Raw genomic sequence first — 15,028 nt, 5'->3', positions numbered from 1 at the left:
TTAAGGATGGAGTTCTTAGGGGAGGTCTCAGGGGAAGATCTGAGACCTCCCCTAAGAATATTCAACAGCTTTCCAGGCATGTCCTTTCTGGGTCAGGGTCTCCACTGATTGGTTGGCATCAGGAGAGGAGGTCATTAGTCAATGTAGCTGGTCCTGAGCTCAGCTATCCTTAGTTTTGCTGCTTTTCTGGGCCTGGAGATGAACTACAACTAAGGCCTAGATATTATCTCTAGGGAAGAAAGGTCAGGGTTCCAAACCCATGACCAGCCATATGCTAGGGAGGAAAGGTCATTCTGGGGACAAGGTCACCCTGGGGAGGAGGTCCCACCCTGTAGCTGTCCTTTGCTAGGCATCCAGTGCTTTCTGCCCTACTGACCTTCTGTACCTGGCCCATCGTTCTTGCTCTTCTCACTCCTATCTATTGCCTACCACAAATAGTCATTGCTTGAGTGATTGAAAGAAACAAATGAACAGTGATTAGAATATGAGGAAGGCTACCTAATCCAAGAAACTATGGGAATTTAACAAAATGGAAAGCAACAGCCCACTGGAAAATGCACTGACCCAGCCCAGGGTTTTAATCCAAATTCAAATATTTGCAACTTCTGGATGTTAAACACATAACTGTGCTCAATTTCATTATGAATGATGATCACTTCCCTCATAGTGCTGCCTTGAGGATGAAGTGAGAACGCAATTAAGACACTTACCAGGCTCTCAATAGATGATCAGTATTGTTACTATTCTAAGTTTTTCAGATAAAATGATAGTAAACCAACCTACGTATTGGACTTGAACATAAATACAACACACAAAATAATATTTTTCCCATTAGCCATATTATGGGGAAGCCATATTTCATCCCTCTGCATCCTCAGTCCACATAAATCATTTAAGTAGCACTTCATTAGGAATGGGAAGGCCATTGAGAGAAGCCAGGATACTTCCAACCAAATTTTCCATTATCTGCCATCTGGCTTGATGAGTTGCACTTCCAATGTGAGGTGTCAGAGTGACATTCTTCAACTTCAACAAAGGATGGTCTCTGAAATACAGATGGGGAAGGCTATAGGAGGCTTATAGCACACTCTAAATTACACCTAGGTGTGACCACCATTCATCTAACCCTAGTATGAGGAACCTTACATTTTGTGGTGCAAAACACATATTCTTACTGCATCCAGGCCATTAGCACATAACAGCACAACATGCATGGTGGATTAAACACTGGCCCACAAGACAGAATAGGGCATTAGGGACATAGGTGCTGGTCCAGGGTCATAGGACAAGCAGAATGCACCTTTGATAAGGAGTGGCATCCAGAGGGAAACTAGCAGATTAGAGGGAGTTCTCTCCCAGGAATAAGGCACAGGATGAGAGTCAACCTGGAAAGATGAGGTTTTTAGTGAAGTGGGTCAAGCATACTAAACATAACGATGGATAACACTAGAACCCAGCATCGGGAGAGGGCTGTAACCTGACCCACCAGGGACTCCTGACTATTTTATAGACAGAGGCCATAGTAGCCATGTGACCAACCTAGCTATTGAGGTTCAAGGGGCACACACTTGGGATCTATGGACCCCAAATCCTATGGAAGCTCTTTGGGGGCACTTGTCACGATGACTGCCCCAGTTCCCAGGACTGATCCACTTAACCTTTTGCACTCGGATGTCGAGTGTGACTCGACACGGTTAGCATTAGAATAAAGGAATCGAGAAAAAAGCAAGCGAGTGCAAAGGGTTAAGCAATATCCTGAAGTACAGCTGGCAGGGGTAAGAACTCTTCTGAAAACACTTGTCCTCCCCACAGGCAGGCGGTGGGCCCTGCTATCTGACAGCATACGTTAGAAAATACAGAGTGACTGGCTTTGTCCTAACTGATTTGGAACCCAGAAATAACTGAGTCATGACCAATTGTAACACCTGTCCATCATAATATCGGGGGTAGAGGCCAGAGCCAATTTTTTGTTTGTTTTGCTAATCCTCATCTGAGGATATATATTTTTTAAATTGATTTTTAGAGAGAGTGGAACAGAGGAAGGGAGGGGGGGAGAGAAAGAGAGAGAGAGAGAGAGAGATCAATGTGAGAGAGACATATTGATTGGTTGTCTCCCACATGTGCCCCAACTAGGGCCGGGGATCAAGCCTGCAACCCAGGTTACGTGCCCTTAACTGGGAATCAAACCCACAACCCTTCAGTGCGTGAGCCGATGCTCTACCACTGAGTCACACAATCCAGGGTGAGGCCAGAGCCAATTTTGTTGAGAAAGCATAGGAAATACCTCTGTAATTGTTATTGATTTGTTATGTGATGAAATTGAATTATACCATAACCATATTGTGATATGGTGTAACACTAGCATTGTTGGTAGAATTTAACTACCTCATGCAAATAAGTTATATGATAATACTGATATTATTGATCAATTGTATTGGGAGGTTGAGTTAAAGCCCCCTCAGAATATGATACCAATTGGGAAATGACTGGCCCGAAGAAAAACTAGATTTAGCTAAATAGCAGCTAATTTATTCACTAATAGTACCGCATAAGTTCATCATAAGTTACAAATAGTGGTAGATCAATGGGCAAACAAACTAGTACAAAAATACAAAAATGCATGTAATGGCTTTATAGAATGGGTTAGTTGTTGCTTAAATCTATCCCTGTCCCAAACTGGCTCTTCCAAATGTTAGGCATAGTCACACTGATACTCTGGCTGTATCTGTCATATAAAAACTATAATAAATGTAGATGCTTCAATAAATATGATCATTTTGCTGTAAGACAGCCTAGGTCAAGGATCAGGGAATGGCCTATGTAGTAAAGGATTAACTCAGCAAGCAGGCTTAGAGTGCTCAAACCTGCTCACTTCGAAGATAGGCTTCTGGGAGATAACCTCTGAACACTTGAGATATACTGCCTATATGAGTGTCATCTTATTCTTGGGACCTGGAGCACAGCAAGATAGTTTATGCTAACAGTGGTATATGTGGTGAATGCCTGTTTTTGCTCACTTGGTATCCTGGCCCACTCTATGTCATTGTAACCTCTGGAGAGGCTGGAGACTAAGTAACATATGTCAGACATGTGGGCACTCCATGCCTATGTGACCCCTTGATACTGAGGCTTGGGCGTGCTGTCAAACACCATTGCTGGAGTAACTACTGTCCATACAACTCCATTGAGAGAGGACAACTGGAAGCTCACGCCTCCTTTCTCCTGGACTCCATCTGATATGCTGGTTACCTTTGCTGGTTTTAATCTGTATCCTTTCACTGTAATAAACTGTAAGTGTGATATTAAAGTGTTTCTGAGTTCTGTGAGTCTTTCTACCAAATCATGAAGCCTGAAGATAATCTTGGGGGTTCCTTACACTATTGGTGAGTGAATTTTTTCTTTTAAAAATAATCTTGTAGTAAATCCTTGTGTAAGGCAAAGAATACTTATGCAGTATGATTTTAAAAATCCTAAAAATCCCATTTTTACAGTAAGCAACAACAAAATGTCTCCCCCCAAAAATCAAGATGAAACCTCAAGTCTGTCTTATAATATAGAGATTAGACATTAATATGGACGTGTAAAGATTAAATTATTCATAAAATAATTGCTGAATCTCGTAGCCACAAAAATCATTTTACATGGGACCCTGGGAGCACCACCTATTAGATTAAATTGAACTTTGGGATATAACCCTGGTAGTTGCCCTGCGACTTGTTAGTAAGTCTAATAAAAAGCTCATTTTAGCAGAGTACACAGTAGGGGTGATCACATGACTTCTAGGTTTCTGAGTAAGTGGACAGCTGTCTAAAATGTTCATGCTTCTTTATATTGGAACTACTTTTTGTTCTGGATTAGTGGTGCTTAAACATTTGTTCTCAGGATATCTTTGTACTCTTAGAAATTGAAAACTCCAAAGAACATTTGTTTATGTGGGGCCTATCAACATTTACTGAATTATAAGTTAAAACTGGAAAACATTAATACAATAATACAGAAGCACACATTCCTTTAGCTGTCAAAGTGTCATTACATGTCATTAATAGTAAAAAATATAAGTGGAAAGTAAATCACATCTGACAGCATTGCGAATATAGTTTTGACTTCACAGCCCCCCTAAAAGGGTGTCAAGACCACCTTTTCAGAACCTCTGTAATGCCATTCAGCTGATAGGAATTTGATTAGTGGGTAGATATCAGAGTTGGAGGAATCAATGCGAGCTTAAAGACTAACAGCATCAAGTTTCAAAATAAATGACAGAATCAGGGCTGTAGTCCTAACCGCCTGTATCTTTGGAGGTGTGGAAGCAGAGACCAGACCATCTGCAGAACTGGACAGGTAGGCCCCTCCAGCCAAGACCCTACAGTTGTGTGACAACACAGCTTCAAAAGCCAGAGCGGTGATTGTCTGAGGAACCCCACCCCTCCGTTTGGAAAGGACTGCAGATACCGTCTGGCTTCCTTACCTGGGCAGGGGCTCTGGGTGCGACACATCCAGCGCTGCTGCTCCAATGACTCCAGTCTGAAGAGCTTCCACCAGGGCATCCTGATCAACTAACAGACCTGAGTTAAAGACACAAGTCCTCTGCGGTCACCACAGTGAGGCAGTGCTCAGGAAAGACACTCTGGTCACATTAGCTGCGATACCAAACACATCCTGACCCTGTCCAAGGTCTGACAAAGAGACCGTGAACTTCATTCTGCTAATTCCCTGTTGGACATTGTGAGCCTGCCAGGGGCCATGCAGTGTGCTAAGCCCACACCGACAGAGTTGCACCAAACCCTCCAATAACCGGCAGAGTCGATATTCATTTGACAGGCAAGGAAGCCAAGTCTCCTGGATACCAACTGGCTCATTTCACCACACCACCTCCCCAAACAGTCCCCAGATACCCGTTTTATACACACACTAAAAAACTAAACAGCCACAAATGCGACCTATAACTGGCTACAAACACATACAGCACTACAAAAATGTCAAATAACTAAACTAGCACTAAGTTATTTTTTTTTAAAGTGAAGGCTCAGAAAATTCATCCTCCTACATTTTGCTTAATTACACCTAGTACCATGGTCGACAAACCAACTCGCAAGCCACTCTTTGGCCCCTTGAGTGTGGCTCTCCCACAAAATACCACGGCCTGGGCGAGTCTATTTTGAAGAAGTGGCGTTAGAAGAAGTTTAAGTTTAAAATATTTGGCTCTCAAAAGAAATTTCAGTCGTTGTACTGTTGATATTTGGCTCTGTTGACTAATGAGTTTGCCGACCACTGACCTAGAAGATCAAACTGTGATGTCCCCACCCCAAGTAGATGCCTGAACCTGGATTTGAAAACTCCCATACTGCTGTGTTCTCATTCTTTTTGATACTAATTTGAGGCTCAAAAAGATGTGAAGACAAAAATCAGAAACATTCTAAATAGAAGCTCACCGCCCCACCAGTCTAACAGGGTTTTTCAGCCACTCAGGGGAAAGGTTGACTAGAAATGCGGAGAGTCTAGCCTGGGGCTTTCCTCCTGCATGGTTTCCTAGCTACACAGACAGCAGGCCGGTACCTCTGCCAATGTTGACGAGGATGGCTGTAGGTTTCATCAGCCTCAGCTCCCTCCTCCCGATCAGCTTCTGGGTTTGGGGTGTCAGGCTCAGGGCCAACATCACAAAGTCTGACCGCTGAAGCAGGTCATCCAGCCTCTCACAGTAAGTGGCCCCAACAGCTTCCTCCTCCTCTGATTTCCTATGAGGAGATCAAGGAAGGAAAATCACATTCTCTAGTGAGAAATTCATCAAGTTGTGTCAGGAAGGACTTTCTGAGGGGAGCCGGGGACTCAGCCCTGGAACCCCCCTGGGCACCTGGCTTCTCAGAGCCGAGCCCTCAGTGTCTGCAGGATTTCACATCAGACCCACAGCTCCTTGAGACCAGGACCTTCCTCTCGTGCATCTTTGAACCCCCAGAGTCTGGTACAAACCTGATCGTGCGTCAGACATGCTTTAAGTCACTGAATGTGGGCAAACACATGGCAGTTTCCAGAAAAACAAACAAAACAAAACAGGAGAGTGCCTGGATGTGCTGTCTGTTAAACAGGAGCGAGGACCCAAGGGTCAGATATAGGCAGGATTGTATTTTGACTTTAGTCCAATCTGAATTCCTGCTTTGGCTACCCAAAAAAGCTAATTAATTCCTCAACAGAAATGCCAAGCTTCAGGAGGTCACAGCATCCCAGGTAACCACCACTGCCATACAAACATGAAATATAAAATTATACGAACCTGTCCTAACCTGTCTTAGCTAGGGACAGCTGGAGGAAAGATGAATGGCCAACACACCCAGCTCCCTCCTCAATGCCCGGTCCACAGCACTCACCTTGTCCTGGGGAACTCTGGCCTCTGCCTTTGCCCTTTCATCACACTGAAAGTTGTCTCCATTTGTCTTGGTGCAATTCCCAGTCCATTGTGCAAACAGTGATTGAAAAAGAGGATGGGCTTGCCCTGGCTGGTGTGGCTCAGTTGGTTGGGCATCGTCCCATTCGATTGCCAGTTCGATTCCCAGCCAGGGCACATGCCCAGGTTGCAGGCTTGATCCCCAGGAGGGGGCATGCAGTGGGCAGCCTATCAATGTTTCTCTCATCAATGTTTCTCTCTCCCTCTCCCTTCCTTGCTAAAAAAAAAAAAAAATCCAGCCCTAGCCAGTTTGCTCAGTGGATAGAGCGTAGGCCTGTGAACTGAAAGGTCTCAGGTTCGATTCCGGTCAAGGGCACATGCCTGGGTTGTGGGCTTGATCCCCAGTGGGGGACTTTCAGGAGGCAGCCGATCCATGATTCTTTCTCATCATGGATGTTTTTATCTCTCTCTCCCCCTTCCTCTCTGAAATAAATAATATATTTTTAAAAATCCATACAAATATTTTAAAATAAATAAATAATATCAACTCCTTAAAAAAGAAAAGAGAAAAGGGATGGACTCTGACATAAAATCTCCCAGCTCACTGTGCTGCCATGAATTTCTCATCAGCCAGAATTCCATTCCATGTGGAATTCCAGTCATGGGGAGCCACTGCAAGGTGGTGAACAATGGCCATCCTCTGGCTGATTTGCAGAGGGGATGGGTATTCAAGAGCAGGCCACCAGCCCCTTAGGGTAGCTGAAGTGAGAGACAACTTGGGCTGGTTGGAGGGTTGTTTGGAGACAGCATCAATAGGACTGGGTGTTGGGCTGAATCACGAATGAGAGGAAATGGCTTTTAGATTGAATAAGTGAGTGGGTGAGCATATAGCTCAGTACTAAAGGAACCAGTCAAATTGCTCAGGGGGTGTGGACTGCATCTCCCATGATTAAAAAAAAAAAATCACTTCAGAAATAATAATAATAAAATAACACGTATAGGTGAGTTAAAATCTCTTTCTGGTGAAATTTTTTAATGAAAACAAGTCACAGCCACATTTCTAAGTAATCGTAATAATACCACAGTCCTTTTCTGGACCATCAATCCCACTTTCTGGAAGAAGGAGTAGGGAGTCTTATGAAAAATGGGGAGTCATACATCCAAGCACATTCAAGGCAGTGATGGTGTAAGTTCTGCTCCGTTCACCTCAAGTTCACTCTGAACCTCACCTGCGTTTCCTGTTGTGGTACAGAATGTTCATTTCAAATGCCCGGGCCCGCTGAGCGACCTTGTAGCCAATACTGCCCATGCCGATAATACCCAGGGTGGACCCCGTCACTTCCTGGCCCAGCCAGTTTGTGGAAAAGTTCTTTGTATCTGGTGAGGTGGCCAACTGGTGACCTAAGATACATGAGAATACAATGGGGAGTGGAGATGGTACCACGCAGAAACCCACAACCCTTCCTGGGACCTTTTGCCAAGGTCCACAAGGGTATGGGATGCTGGTGGCAGACCATGGCTGTCATGCATTTTTATGTGACAGCAAACAAATGTTGCTGCAGGGAATCAAGGGGAACAGATGGCAGTGTCCTCATAGCAAAACCAGCACTTCCTGGTGGAATGCTTTAAAAGAGAAATTCCTTTCACATCAAGGAAGGATTTCTGGTTAAATTTAGTTTTAGGCTCAGTGGTTGAGCATCGACCTATGAACCAAGAGGTCACAGTTCAGTTCCAGGTCAGGGAACATGCCCAGGTTGTGGGCTTGATCCCCAATGGGGCCATGCATGAGACAGCCGATCAATGATTCTCTCACATCATTGATGTTTTTAGCTCTCTCTCTCTCTGTCTCCCTTCCTCTCTGAAATCAATAAAAAATATTAAAAAAAAAGAAAAACTTGGTTTTGTGGTGTGTGTGTGTGTGTGACTGTATATGTGTGACTATATGTGTATGGCTGTGTATATGTGTGATTGTGTGTACATGTGTAACTGTATGTGTGACTGTACATGTGTGAGTGTGTATGGTTGTGTGTACATGTGTGACTATATATGCTTGTGACTGTGTGTGGGACTGTGAGTATGTGTGGATGACTGCATATGGATGTGTGTGAATCAGCAGTCAGAAACAGAAAGAGACTACATCTTGCTTCTCTCTCTTCAACCCCTTCACAACAAAGCTCCATCAGGAGGCTGGGCGAGTGTTGAGCTGCTACACTGCCTTTCCTGGGGATGCCTCCAGAGATGTCCAATGTGTGGACAGATGGGATTCTGCTTACTCACATGTAGGCCTTCACTCTTTGGTGGCATGCTGACCAGTCAGTGCATGACCCCCTGGGCATTTCCCAGTGGCGCTGAATTAACACATGCACACACTTCCCACATGGTATGTGAGTGAGTAGCATTTGGTAGGGCTGCCACCAGACAGACGGCTGAACTACTTATGCCTGGGACTGGGCTTGGGCACTAAGTGGGCTGCAATTGACCAGGAGGGGCTCCAAATACCGAGTGCCACCAAGTCCTGGACACAGTGTAAAGAAATCAGGGCCAGGAAAGGATTTGAAGTTTGAAGGTTAAATTATATTTGTCATCTATAATAATAAAAGTGTAATATGCTAATTAGACCAGACGACCTTCCTGAAGAAGCCAGGGCTGCGAGGGAAGCCCAGGTCCCGGGTGCCAGAGGGAAGTTGGTGCCGGCAGCCGAGGGAAGGAAGGCCTACTCTTGCACAAATTTGGTGCATCGGGCCTCTAGTGCATTAATAAGTGTCTGCCATCTGATCTCTCAGAAAAACCAGTATCTCCAACATGGTTTACCTTCCACCACTCTCCGGGCTGCCGCCAGCAGTAAGGCCATCCCCATGTCTGCCGTGGGACTGGAAACAGCCTGCGGTGTGTTGGCCACCTTCACGCCAAAGCTGGCGATGAGCTTCAGGTCTAGGTGGTCTAAACCGGCTCCTGCATTGGCAACAATCTTCAAGGCAGGCAGGCTCTGCAGGAGCTCCTGATCAACAACTGGCTTTCTGTTCCAGATATATACAGCCTGGATTTTTGGACCCGCTTGTGTTTTATTTTCCAGAAGGTCTTGCATGGTAATGAGATTAAAGTGTTTCTGCAACTCTCCAACATGATCTTTACATATACCAGATGGCCCTTCAAATCCAGACACCAAAACCCCTGGTAGGTCCTGATCCCCCATGGCCTGCAGAAACACAACCATGATTTCTGCTATCAAAATAGAGTCTGTAAGAGAACAAGCCATGTGCTCTCCTGCTACTCTTCAGATTTTCTACATTACAACAAGGCTGCAATTCATTATGAAAGTCAATAGACCCAGAGCTCTGAGAGCACCAGTGTCTCCATCACACCCTCTGAGCTGCCTCCAATGACATCCTCCGGGTAACCATGCATTGGTGTAAACCCCAATCCTGGAGTGTGCTTCTAGTGAAGAGAAATGACAGAGTGATGTGTTGGGAGATCACTGCCTGTTTCCCCTCCCCCTACGCTGGGAGGCAGCCTGTGCAGAGGCCATGACTGAGCTTGGAAGCAGATCTAAGAGGCCTGCCAACAACTAGGTGAGCCTTGAGGTGACTGCAGCCCTGGTCAATACCTTGTTTAAGTTTCATGAAAGATCCGAGGGGAGAGGGGGACAATGGTAAGATATGTACACATATAATACCTTAATAAAAAAAATTGAATAAATAAATAAATAAAGTTTCATGAAAGATCTTGGGCCAGAACCACTCAGGTAAGACACTCCCGGATTTCTGACCTGAACATCTAGGAGATAATAGACATTTGTTATTTCCAGCCACTGGAATTTAGGATAATTTGTTATGTATGCAGCATTAGCTACTAAAATTGTCTGTGAACAAAGATGGGATACTATAGAAAGTAACCTCACAGAGTGATTGGATCATAAATTCCTAACTGGGCAGATGACTGCAGTAGTCATGGGAAGGCAGATAACTTTTTAAGTAAAAGGTTTATCTTTGCCTTACACAAACCCTGTCTAATGTTTTTATGTGTCTAAGTTAGCATACCTTTGAAATGCTATATTAATCCTATTTTTGAGAACCCCTGAAGTGTAACCACCCTCAAGAGGGGCATGGTTTAGTTAACTCCCCTGTAATCCAATCCCCCACCTGCTTTCTCCCACCTTCATTGAATCTTCCTTACATTACCTCCTTGGTTCCAAATGCAAAAAGAAACTGAAAACTGTCATTTTGGGGGAGCACTTGAGATCCTGCCTCCAGCAACAGTCAGTTTTGTCTCAAATAAACTCTTATAAATATTCTCTATAGGTTTGGAAGTTCTTATGTCGACATGACCTTTTTTTTTTTTTTTTACTGTGACAATAAAAGATATTTGTTATCTGTCAAATGAATTAAATAAGGTTTTACATTCCTTGTTACTGCTAAAAATAAGATATTTCTGACATTTCATAGCTTTCCTACAAAAGTAAAACCTGTTGTGTTTCAAGAATTGAGGTTAGTGGAGAAGGAACCAAGATGGCGGCATAGGTAAACACCTGAACTTGCTGTCTCACACAACCACATCAAAACTACAACCAAAAGAAAAAACGGATATCGTCCAGAACCATGGGAAGGCTGGCTGCATGGAGGTTCTACAAGAAGGAAAGAGAAAAGCGCATCTAGACTGGTAGGTAGGAGGTGCAGAGGTGCGGAAGAGTGTAGGTATGGAGGCTCATGGAAACAGACTGAGTACACTGTGGTCTTTTTCAATCTGGAGGGAGATACAAATTCCTGACTGCTCTGAACTCCAGTTCCGGGCGAGACTCTGGGGACTCAGACTCATATGAGGAGAAACTGAACTGTCTGGCATCGGGCCAGAACACAAGGGCGGCTTTCTCTCAGAGGTAGTCACAGCGTTCATTGTTCCTGCACAGGGCCGCTGGACACAGAGACCCAGGGACCTATCCTGCGCAGGGCCAATGGGCAACCATTGCTGTTTGCACCGCCCCATGATTCCCTGAGACCACACCCCACCCAATTTACAACCCCACCCAAGCTGTGCGCAGAGGTCTTTGCATATGAATGGTTTGGCCTTTTGCAACTTAACCTAACAAACTGCAGCTGGGTCAAAGAATCCCAGAGCTTCCAAAAGAAGGCCTAAGTCTGCTCCTCATTCCTTTGGGAGCAGGAATACCTCCATAACATGCTACATGAAAGGAGTTCTCAGGGCTGCCAACCTTACAGGAGAGGTTGAGTAGTAGTATATTTCTCCTACATAAAAAAAAAAAAAAAAAAAAGAAGAAGGCCTAAGGCTCTTCAGCAACCTGCATTGCTTCACAGCTGTGCCTCATCTGGGCACCTCCAAACCCCAAACTAAGAGGAGGAATCTGCAGATCTCTCTGTAGCTCCTGCTGGGTGGCCTCAGGCAGGGGTTGACTTTGCACCTCCTTGGAGATCCAAGAGCCAGTTCACCCAGTGGTCAAAATGAGACCATGCCAGACTTCAACTCTTCACATCCATAAGAGACACACTCAGGGGGCAGACTCAGTGAGCACCAAAGCCCCACTGAAGCAAGTCCTGCACCATAAGGGTGTTTCCAGCTCAGCAGTTCTCCCATTGTAGACACAATTGGTCCTCACAGCCAATTGGTCTGGAGGTCAATTCCACCCTGCTGTGGGGGCCAGATATAGTGGGGATCTCCCTTCTCCATGTCTAGCACAGAAAGAGAGATTAACTAGTTCTGAGTGGCGGTGGCCAGGGATTGAGAAATAAAAGAAAGAAAGAAGACGCAGAGATAGATTTATAAAGCTGGGAGCCGGGTGGGACGCTGCCTCCTCTGATGGAGGGACAGGGACCCAGAGAGCCTACGCAACGTGTTTATTTATACCCCCAAATACCAGGGGGTTTCACTAAAAGTTAGGATCAAAGGAGATTGTTTGCATTCTTGAGTAGGCCTGAGCATTCCTGGTGCTTGACTGGATTTACATATCAAAGTTACAATCCCGGACACCTGGGCAGAGTTAAGAGTCAGTACTGATAACACGTCCAGCCTTTTTGGGGAAGCATGTTCCCAGGGTGTGGCTCTGCCTAGAGCCCTGAGTTCAGCTGACAATAATTAAAGAAATGCCCATGTGCCTTCCCAGGGGGCCCTCTACACCACCCAGTGATATCAACAGCAATCAAGGCTTAACTACAAGACTGTGCACACAGCCCACAAAGGGGTGTACCAAGAGCATCCACCTCAGGTGACTGGGAAGTCTGAGCCACTGGGCCTTATAGGACACCTAGCACACAAACCCATTGTATCAACACAGGGAAGCAGCCAAAATGTGGAGACAAAGAAACATGTAACACATGAAAGAAATGGAGGAAAGCAAAGTACAGGATATAGAGTTCAAAACCACGGTTATAAGGTTACTCAAGAATCTTCTAGAAACCTCCGAGAAATTTAGTGAGACCCTCAAGGATATGAAAAAGGACCAATTAGAAATTAAGCATACACTGAATGAAATAAAGAATAATATACAGAGATCCAACAGCAGACTAAAGAATCTCAAGAATCAAGACAAAGATTTGAAATATGAAGAAGCAAAAAACATCCAACTGGAAAAGCAAAAAGAAAAAAGAATTAAAAAATATGAACATAGTGTAAGGATCCTCTGGGACAACTTCAAGCATACCAACGTCCAAATTATGGGGGTGCCAGAAGAAGAGAGAGAGCAAGATACTGAAAACCTATTTGAAAAAATAATGACTGAAAACTTCTCCTACCTGGTGAAAGAAATAGACTTACAAGTTCAGGAAGCACAGAGAACCCAAAACAAGAGGAATCCAAAGAGGACCACACCAAGACACATCATCATTAAAATGCCAAGGGCAAAAGACAAAGAAAGAATCTTAAAAGCAGCAAGAGAAAAACAGTTAGTTACCTACAAGAAAGTACCCATATGACTGTCAGCTGATTTCTCAACAGAAACTACATAGGCCAGACGGGAGTGGCAAGAAATATTCAAAGTGATTAATAGCAAGAACCTACAACAAAGATTACTCTACCCAGCAAAGTTATCATTCAGAATTGAAGGTCAGATAAAGAGCTTCACAGACAAGAAAAAGCTAAAGGAGTTCATCACCGCCAAACCAGTATTATATGAAATGCTGAAGGGTATTCTTTAAGAAGAGTCAGAAAAAGGTGAAGATAAAAATTATGAACAACAAAGTGAAAACAATTACATATCTATCAACAAGTGAATCTAAAAATCAAGTGAATAAAAAATATGATGAACAGAATAAACTGGTGAATATAATAGAATCGGGGAATAGAAAGGGAGTGGACTGATAATTCTTGGGGGGAAGGGGGTGGGGGGGTGGGAAGAGGCTGGACAAAAATCGAACACCTATGGACGAGGACAATGGGGGTGGGGTGAGGGCATGGGCTGCGGTGGGAACCGGGTGGAAGGGAGATATGGGGAGAAAAAAAGGAACAACTGTAATAATCTGAACAATAAAGACTTATTAAAAAAAAGAATTGAGGTTAATGAATGCATCTTTGGGTCATGATTAAAAATGTTTAACATTTATTTAAAGCTGTTTTAAAAAATTTTTGGACTTCAAGATAAGAAGATTTTAGTTTACTTTTGCAGAGAGGAAGCATGATTCCTGATCACTCTGTATGCAACTTTCCATTAGCATTGGTTAAAGAGCAATGATGACATACATCCATCACACCATTATTGTCAGTGGTTTTATGTGGAAAAGACTCAAGATTCTCCAAGTGACTGATGGCTGCTCCAAATAATAAGAGGGGATGAAATTCCCAGTTGAGAGAAATGGAAGTAACAGTGATGGGAGCACCAGGCAGATGCAGGGCTCACACCTTGGTCTCTTTCTCTTGCCGCGGACTTTAACCATCTCCAATCATGGGCCAGAGTCCAGCAAAGGAGCCTGAGATATTTTAGTCAACGGACAATTATCTGATCAGCGCATGACTAGATAAGGGGACCCAAAAGATTAAAATATGCCGAAGGGTTTACAGATTCCTTGACAATCGGTTTACTAGTTCAAGATTAATGAAACCTGCACTGTTTGTACCTTTTATGTGAGGTTTCTTGAGTGACCAGGTATCAACAAATCCAATATAACTTAAAACCAATACTATCACAATATATCTCTGCAAAAACAGGCGCTAAGCTCCTAAAACACTGGATTCATGTAAGGGTATAAACTGTGAACTAAAATATGATGTGGGTACCACAAATTTTACCCATTTAAAGCTTAATGTGCCAGTGCCTACAGCTTACAAAAATAATAGACACATTTACCTCTAAATTCTGACAGAGTCCCTGAAGCCGCCTTCATCCTTCATCCTGCCTCAAAAGAGGCAACGTTGCATTTCTCCAGTTAAATCCTTTAGGGTCCTGCTATGCAGGTCTGGATGGGTTTAGGATTCAAATGCCTGTCACAGGTGAGGTTTGGGGTCAAAGCCACGCCCATGCTTCAGAGCTTCATCCAGTCTTCCGCCCTCGCCACAACAAACTAGGGGCACACTTACCTTTTCTTTTCTTTTCTTTTCTTTTCTTTTCTTTTCTTTTCTTTTCTTTTCTTTTCTTTTCTTTTCTTTCCTTTCCTTTCCTTTCCTTTCCTTTCCTTTCCTTTCCTTTTCTTTTTTTCTTCCTTCCTTTCTTCC

The 15,028-nt window shown here is 44.0% G+C and overlaps 1 protein-coding gene and 1 pseudogene across 1 annotated transcript; one reads left to right on the top strand and one right to left on the bottom strand.

Moving 5' to 3' along the window:
* Nucleotides 1-495: 495 nt before the first annotated feature.
* Nucleotides 496-14,998, bottom strand: LOC103303281 (glyoxylate/hydroxypyruvate reductase B-like). The gene is made up of 7 exons (XM_054724194.1): nucleotides 14,894-14,998; nucleotides 14,664-14,797; nucleotides 9,188-9,572; nucleotides 7,606-7,777; nucleotides 5,554-5,732; nucleotides 4,466-4,562; nucleotides 496-1,045 (listed from the first exon to the last, which is right to left on the bottom strand). Exons 3-7 carry the CDS (start codon nucleotides 9,567-9,569, stop codon nucleotides 889-891), a joined length of 987 nt encoding a protein of 328 aa, XP_054580169.1. The 5' UTR covers nucleotides 9,570-9,572; nucleotides 14,664-14,797; nucleotides 14,894-14,998; the 3' UTR covers nucleotides 496-888.
* Nucleotides 11,499-11,624, top strand: LOC114230086 (small nucleolar RNA U109; annotated as a pseudogene).
* Nucleotides 14,999-15,028: the final 30 nt, after the last annotated feature.

The sequence above is a fragment of the Eptesicus fuscus genome, chromosome 12, assembly GCF_027574615.1.
Source record: "Eptesicus fuscus isolate TK198812 chromosome 12, DD_ASM_mEF_20220401, whole genome shotgun sequence".
Taxonomy (NCBI): domain Eukaryota; kingdom Metazoa; phylum Chordata; class Mammalia; order Chiroptera; family Vespertilionidae; genus Eptesicus; species Eptesicus fuscus.
The sequence above is the reverse complement of the archived record's forward strand: the minus strand, read 5'-3'. Positions and strand labels throughout refer to the sequence as shown.